We start from the raw sequence: 8,468 nt of genomic DNA, 5'->3' as shown, positions 1-8,468 counted from the left end.
ATGTAATGATCTATGGGAAAGCCACTCTTAAGGAAGCCCAACAGATCCTAAAAATTCTATTTGAGTTCACAAAAGCCTCAGGGACAGAGATTAACAATGAGAAATCAAAAATATTCTTCTTTAACACTCAAGTAGCATCCCAAAGAATCTTGGCTATAACAATGGGATTCAGAGTAGGAAGCTTCCCAGCAAAGTATCTAGGCATAATGCTCAATTAGTATTAGTACAGAGTAGCGAACTGGGGACCTCTCATAGGCAAGATAAGGAAAAAGATAGATAATTGGACATTTCAGTCCCTGAATACCCCTAGCCGGATAATCCTACTAAGAGCAGTATTGCAATCCATCCCAATATAACAACAACAGGATTCTAGCAATGCCCAAATCATTCCACAACCCCACAGAAAGACAAACATAAATATTGTAAACGACACTCCTGCATTTCAGTGTTGCGCACCTATACTGCGTCATCCAGCTTTTGCAATCATAGACAGAGCAGTACGCTTGCAAACAAGTGATGATCATAAGTATCGCAACAGCTACAAGAGAGATGAATTTCCACGAACTGAATGTATAATTATTCACAAACTCTGCCATCCGAACTTTCCATTTTCTACTATAATATTGATTTAGATCTTTTATAACTTTGTCTAAATATCCAGCTTTTGTCACATGAACACACTTACCCATGCTATTCCACAGGCAGGCAACCTCTGCATCACTGTGGAGGTAGTTACGAATAATTCCGCTCTCTCTCAGCAATTTCACATCTTTTACTTTGTCGATCATACCGTTCATGAAATCGATATATCGCTTGAAAACAAGTGCACCAGACGCAGCATAAGCTTCGAATGCCCCCAGATTTCTGAGGATTACCTCTATGTTGGTATCCAACTTTACTTTGGGGAGGTAAAGTGTTGTAGTTTTCTTGTCAAATTTGATTGTGGTGAGGTCACCATCAGTAGGAGAGAATTTCACTCCTGCAAAATATAAATCGGCCGCAAAAGGAATATTCAGTTTGCATCGAGAGGGCGGTATGATCTTAATAGAGGATTCTTCCCCACTTCCCATTGCATCTTTATTGAGTCTCTTAAACGAACTCAGAAAAACTTGCAACGGCAACTTCATCGCAACTTGCACAGGCCCCCAGTTAAGAAATTGACGAAGCAATTGGGTGAGCAATCGAAAGGGGCCAACTTTAATAGAGGAGAGAATGTCCCAGAGTGAGCTGAAGGCTTCTGTAATGGTTGAATTATCCTCTGAATCAGTCGAATCATCTGCAACAGTTGGATTATCCGCTGAATCAATTTCCTCCTCAATTACAATTGGAGTAACGGTTGACATGTCTGCTGGATAAGGAGCATCGTTTTCTTCCTCAAATCGAATTGGAATTTCAATGTTGGAAAGAGGGACAATACAGTAGTACATCGCCTCCAGCATGTGCCGTCTTTCCTTTATACGGAGATTTGAACTATCAGGCAACTTGAAACTGAAAGGCGATATTTCTTCGAAAACCAGACATAGCAGGCTGGATAACCTCTCCTCTGCCTTAACTTTACAACCCAACTTCAAGTCCAGAAGCTTTCTCAGTAGAAAAAGCGGTAATTGGTTTTCGAGCTTCATCAAATATTTGAAAATGGAATTGTAGAGGGCACTGGTGCCAGTCTCGTGTCCCAGGGGCTTGACTTCCCAGTGAGAGCTTTGGTCAGCGTGTCTCACATAAAACTGCAAACATTCAAGAAGGAAGACGACGTCCAGAGCCATGATCCATGCCAAGGTCTCTTCCTTATAGTCCACGACCATGTGATAGCAACTCTGGATTTGCTAGTCGTATTTTTTAAATTCTTCCACAATGACAGACTGAAACTTTGCTGGTCCCTTCATTTTTTTCTCAAATCTGTAAGCAGCTACCAATTTGTAGCGGTCCATATAGTGGAGCTTAGAGTTCTGGTGGTGAAAGGGGCCGATGGAAAGCATTTGAGGAATGTAGGCTTCCGGCTTCTCTGCCTACAACTCTTTCGGTACATTAAACACCAAGACGCAAAACTCTTTTACATTCTCGTCCTCTTCTTCTTGTAATACATGGAGAGATTCCTTAATTTGAACAACATAGTATAGCAAAGTTCGGAGATGTATCTGCGAGAGTTCAGTGACTCTGCAGTCTTATAGGGACTTCATTGGTCGGTGGTATTGTATTTTAATATATTGTATTTGATTTATTTTTGTTTTTATATGACTCATCATTATTATATTATAGAAGGAAAACTACACTCTTTTTGAGTTGAAAACTACACTCTTTGCAAATGATATTAAAGGGAAAGCTTTCACACTTCATCAAATTTAGATATATTAAGTAAGGAATTGTCTTTAGTGTGATTTTTTAGAAGTTTTTTGGGTGGATTTTCTGTACGTTTTTCTGGTTTAATTTCTCTAAAATCCCGTCAGAATTCATTGAAATCACAAGATTGATGGGTACATCCTGTACAATAGAAGTGCCATAGGGTTTTTAATGTTGCTAATCCATATATACAGTCAAAAAATTATTTTAACTAATACAAATCAAGATTTCACCTCAATTTTTCCACTAGATTCCGGCACAGAAAACTCTAAAAAAATAGCATTATAGACAACTCCATTAAATAATAGGTTCATATTAACTAATTAACCTATTTCATAAAAAAACAGCTTTTTAGAGAAACTAGATAATTTATAAAAATACTCTAACACTACCTTTCTTATATTTTATAATAATTTGTGTTTGATTAATGTTAATAGTTTTTTAATTCTTTTCTCATATATTTAACTAATTTAATAAAGTATAATTAAGGTAATACAGAGATTATTTTAGTAATTTAGAAAGAATATTATTTTAGTAATTAATGAAATAATTGATAAAAATTTAATTTTAATAAAAATTATTTAATTGTTTAAATATTGCTTTTAATGAGTATTAAACATTTATTAATTAAAATTAGGCCATGTTCGATATAAATTAGGCCATGTTCGATGTGTATGGTCATGTGAATCCATCATCAAACTTGATAAGTTGCAAATTTTACATATATATAAATATAATATCAAATAAAAAATATTTAAAAAAATAAAATAAATTTGAATAATTATTTTTGATACTATATGAAATATTTTTGGAAAAAATCACATACAAATTATAAAATTTTTATTATAATAAAATTAAATTTAAAAATCATTCTAAATTTTCACAGAGTCACACTCTCCAACCAAATTAATGAGAGTCTAACACCAAAGGCATCCAGTAAACTTCCAATCCCTCGACCAATTGACTGTATGGAAACTTCCACACTCTCCAACCAAATTAATCGGAGTTGTCTATAATGCGACTTTTTGGAGATTTCGGCAGAAAAAATTGAAGTTAAATCTTGATTTGTATTATTTAAAATGGTTTTTTAACTGCATATTTGGCTTCAGCACCCTGAAAAACCCCGGGACGCTTTGATTGTGCAGAAACTAGCTATCAAACTTGCGATTCCAATAAATTGCTGCCGGATTTTGACAAAACCCACCCGAAAAGCTTCCAAAAAGTCGCATTATAGACAACTGCAAATTAATCAGAGTCTAACACCAAAGACATCTAGGAAACTTCCAATCCCTCGACCAATTCACTGCACAGAAACTTCCAATCCCTCGACCAATTCACTGCACAGAAACTTCCACACTCTCCCACCAAACTAATCGGAATCTAACACCAAAGGCATCCAGAAAACTTCCCATCCCTCGACCAATTGACTGCACCGAAACTTCTACACTCTCCAACCAAATTAATCAGAGTCTAACACCAAAGGCGTCCAGAAAACTTTCAATCCCTCAACCAATTGACTGCACTTATTGCTCTTTCTTTCATTCACCTAAATCGATTAAAAAAACATTTGAACAAATTCTTATAATTTAATGGATTTTGACTGCATAGTTATTCCTTTCACCCTTCCTTCTCCCGTTTAGAATTCTGCTTAAAATTTCAATGGTCAACAGATTATTAAACCGGCTCGAAGAAAGATAAGGGGAAGCGAATGAGGAAGAAACAAAAGAAAATATCGAAATCAAAGATTATTTAAAGAAATAAAAACAACCGTGGCGTTAAGCTGGCTCGAAGAAAGGTAGGGGAAGTGAATGCGATAAGGAGTCTGAGGAAGAAACAAAAGAAAATATCGAATTTGCTCGGCTGAAGGAGGAGGTGGCGAAGGAAAGACTTGGGTACATCTCACCGTCACTTGCACATCTGCCATCAAGAAACCAGGCATTCTTGACCATACTCTCTCACGCCTGCCTCCCTCCATCTGTCGCGTGAAAGCGTTCCTCTTCTGCCGAGCCCGAGACCATGAATTGTATACTTCCGTCATCTTGCATGCATCAGAGCGTTCCTCTTCCTCTGGGGAGACCATGAATTGTAATTGCAATCGACGCCCGAAAAGGAATGTGTTGGGAAGGTGGTCAGGGACCCAGAGCGTTCCTCTTCCTCAAAATTCGTTCGTTGGTTCAGAAAGCTTTTCCCATACGCATGTGATAAATTCTGAATGCTTTTCCCATTCAACGCAGGCGAGTCAAACGTTGGTGTAGGACGACTTTGTCTATTCTGCAAGCTATCCTTGATGAATTTTAGTGAAGATCATACGATAAGTTGGTCTTTCGATTAAGTCAGTTTGTCCGGGTCTAACCAAAATAAAATCTTTTTACTCTAAAAAAGTGATAGTTTTCCTTAGTGAAAGGGGTCATTATATTGTTTAATAATATAAAAATAAATGTGATTTAAGCCGAAAATTTTTCTCAAAAAATAGTTGTAATATGTTTTTAAAAATTTGAATCTATATAATTATGTAATTGGGCAAAGAAATTGTTAAGCAAAATAAAATCTTTTTACTCTAAAAAAGTGATAGCTTTCTTTAGTCAACGGGTTATTATATTGTTTAATAATATAAAAATAAATTAGGTGTTACGGAAAATATTTAAAAAAAAAATCTATTATATAAAAAAAATAAAAAAATAAATACAAATACAAATAAAAATTATTTAAATTTAATAATTTAAAATTATTATATTTTTTTTTAATTTTTAAATAAATTATAATTAAATTAACCAAAATATCTTTTTAAAAAAACATAAAAAATCACCAAAACCAACTTGTAATTTTAAGGTTTATTCATTTATTTAATAAATCAACTATTTCAATCTTATTTTTACTAATGAATAAATTATTTTATATTTAAAAATTAATTAAATTATCTCAAACCATTCAACTAAGTCTAATAAAATAAATATAAATATAAATGAAATCTCTTAATAAAATAAATGACACTATAATTGCAAAATGTATTTTTATTATTGTTATAAATTAAATGATTGTAGTATTTATTAAATTAGATCTTAATTTAATTATTATATTGAAAGTATTATTTACATCCAGTGGAGCTTAACATGTATATCCATTAATTAACATGTTACATTTTAAAATATATTTAAAAAAATGTTATTATATATCATAAATGAAATATCTTTTAAATATAAAATTCAAAAATCACATCAACGGGAGGAGCTTTGCAACTAAAACCTAATGGCGACCAGGAGGTAAAACGACAGGGAGAAACCAAGATAGTTAACAGTGCAGAAACCAGAGAGTAACAACAAAAGACAAGCGTGGAAACCGAGAGCAACGGTCATGACGGAAGAGGTCAGGAGGGGAGAGATCCCCTCCTACCGAGATGCTGCGGTAGGAGAATGACAAAATAGTCAGCCAGCAATAGAGAAGCAGAATGAAGGCCCTGTCCTATGTGCGACCTGGCAGGTGAGCAGAAGGGGAAAATGTCTGCCATGTGCGGAGGAGAAACCACGATTCGTAATCCCGCCAAATAAGCTGGAAAGGTACATAAGCTACATGAAGGATCACGCCATGATCTGCAAGTTTGTTGGAGTCTGGTCGTCCGAAAAAGACCTCACTAGATGGATTCAGCAAAAATGGTAGCCCCTAGGACACATCGAGCTTCAGCTGGGAGCAAAAGGCTTCTTTACTGTAATCGTCTCTAACTTGCAAGACAAAGAAAGAGTGTTTGAGAATGGCCCTTATTTTTACTATAATGCTGGTCTATTCATGAGATATTGAGAAGAATGCTATAACCATGATAAGGGAAAAATTTTAGCAGCACCAGTATGGGTTAGATTATTTGGTTTACCAACGGACTTCTGGGACCCAGAAATTTTGCAAGGGATAGGAAACACGATAGGGAGTTTTGAACACATATTTCACTAAATTTGGAATTAAATAGTGGATCTATAATTTCAAAGTAACTAAAAATAATAATTTTAGTGATGTCCTTGTAATACAAAATTTCCAATTTTAATGAAATATGTGTTTTTGTGAAAATAATGGAAACTACAAAAAAAGGAAGGTATACTTCGTATGTTAGGATATGTGTATACATGAACATTGCTAACCCGATCCCAGATACAGTGGAGTTAGAGTATCAGGACGAAGTTTGGCAGCAAACCCTGGACTATGAACATATACCTTTTAGATGCCGCAGATGTCATGAATAAAGACATTTGGTCAAAGAGTGCCCCACTACAAAGGAAGAAGATGAGAGGAAAGGTAAGCAGCAGCAGAAAAAACAAACAGATCAGGAAGGATTCTAGGAGGTAAAGAGTAGAAAGAGACCTACCAAAGAAAGCTCAAATGAAGGAAAGAAGGTACAACAAACAAACCCAAGAAAATCAAATAGCTTCGAAATCCTCCAAGACGAAGGGAAAGATGAGGATCAAACCATGGAATACAAAGAAGACAAAGGGAAAGACACCAGTGCCAGTAGCGAAAGGACCCATACCATGAGGGAAGCACCAAGTGATATTCCAGAAAAAGGCAAAGAACAGGAAGAACAGACAGAAAACATGGAGACAGAAATGGAGATAAACAGGGGGGAAGACTTAAGTATAGAAGAAGAAGTCCTGAGAAAGCTATTAAATGAATGGAGAAACTTGGACGAGCGATTTATCCCCGAGGACCCGAAAAAGACTCTATGCGGAAACATTCCAGCAATATCAAGTTAAACAGGAAAAAGGCAAAATAGCGACTAAAGAACATCAAGAGAATTAGAAGGACAGTCAACCAGACCAGCAAGGACAAGTAAAAGGAGGGAAAAAAAACGAGGACGGAGAAATATTAAAGATTCCATACAATTAATGGGGGAAATGTTAGTGAACATAGGGAGAGTAGTTCCACTTTCGGCGATGTTCCAAAACTTCAACCAAACCCCTTAATGATATTGACATCCTGAAATATAAGAGGTCTAAATAGTAAAGAGAAGCAAAGACATCTAGCAGAATGGTTGAGAAAAGACAAACCACAGATTATGCTGCTTCAGGAAACTAAAATCTCAGGACAAAAGATGGAGGAAATTTTAAATAAAATTAAACTTAGATATGAGCAAGTAACCATATATGTTAAAGGAAGTGCGGGAGGGATAACAATCATCTGGAATCCAATAGAAGTCATAACAGACTAGTAGATAGGAATGCCCAGAATCCTTACAAGAAAATTTAGACTCATAGGGCAAAGTGAATGGTTTTTAGTTTTAGCAGTCTACGAGCCCCACACCCCAGTAGATCGTGGCTTATTTCTCACTCATATGCAAAAGCTTGGGAATATGCATCAGGAACAGATGTGGATTATGGCAGGAGACTTCAATATGACAACATCCAAAGAAGAGAAGAAAGGAGGAGTACAGAAGGAAGACCCAGAGATGGAGAGATTCCGAGATTTTCAAATGGAATTAAGGTTGGTGGACATTCCAAATATCAATGGAAAATTTACCTGGAATAATAGAAGAGGCAAGAACAAACAAATAGCGTCAAGACTAGATAGATTCCTAACATCTAAAAAATTTAATAGGAAAGGACATCTGCTATGAAGCTTCCATTCTCCCATCTATAGGGTCAGACCACTGACCTATTAAATTGGAGATTGTTATTACCCCTTAGAACAAAATAAGGCCTTTTCGGTTTGAGGCCTTTTGGCTAAGAGATCCAGAATTCATAGACAAGATGAAAACTTGGTGGCAGGAGAGTAAAACTGGCATGGAAGGTTGAAACAAAATGCATACGTTCCAAATAAGACTAAAAGACCTAAAAGGAAAAAAAAAAAAAAAGGAACAGAGAGGAATTTGGTAACATCCAAAAAGAGAAAGAAAAACTACAGATAAGAATGGAGGGAATCCAACAACAAATCATAGAGGGAGGAAGAAGTGAGGAGCTGGCAGAGGAGGAAGGGAGGGTGATTAACCAAATAGAGGAAAGAAGAAAGCAGGAAGAAATTATGTGGAAACAAAAATCAAGAGTCCAATGGTTGAAAGAAGGGGAGAAAAATTCAAATTTCTTCCACAAAGCAATGTTGAATCATAGACAGCGTAATAGAATATTTTCACTCAAGGAGAGTCAAAGGAACAGGGT

The 8,468-nt window shown here is 35.7% G+C and overlaps 1 protein-coding gene across 1 annotated transcript; it reads right to left on the bottom strand.

Annotated features, from left to right (window-relative positions):
- Positions 1–323: 323 nt before the first annotated feature.
- Positions 324–1,802, bottom strand: LOC149193582 (putative UPF0481 protein At3g02645). The gene has a single exon (XM_089407363.1). The coding sequence runs from the start codon at positions 1,800–1,802 to the stop codon at positions 324–326; it is 1,479 nt and encodes a 492-aa protein (XP_089263489.1).
- Between the last annotated feature and the right edge of the window lie 6,666 nt (positions 1,803–8,468).

This window comes from Pinus tabuliformis, chromosome 2_2 (genome assembly GCF_031772625.1).
Source record: "Pinus tabuliformis cultivar Carrire ecotype Pingquan chromosome 2_2, CPIR1, whole genome shotgun sequence".
NCBI lineage: Eukaryota > Viridiplantae > Streptophyta > Pinopsida > Pinales > Pinaceae > Pinus > Pinus tabuliformis.
Note: the sequence above shows the minus strand (reverse complement) of the source record. Positions and strands in the feature narration are given on the sequence as shown.

What these genes read in the sequence shown, in the direction of transcription:
- LOC149193582 (XM_089407363.1), bottom strand. Translation starts at nt 1,802, where the DNA reads ATGGTCGTGGACTATAAGGAAGAGACCTTGGCATGGATCATGGCTCTG.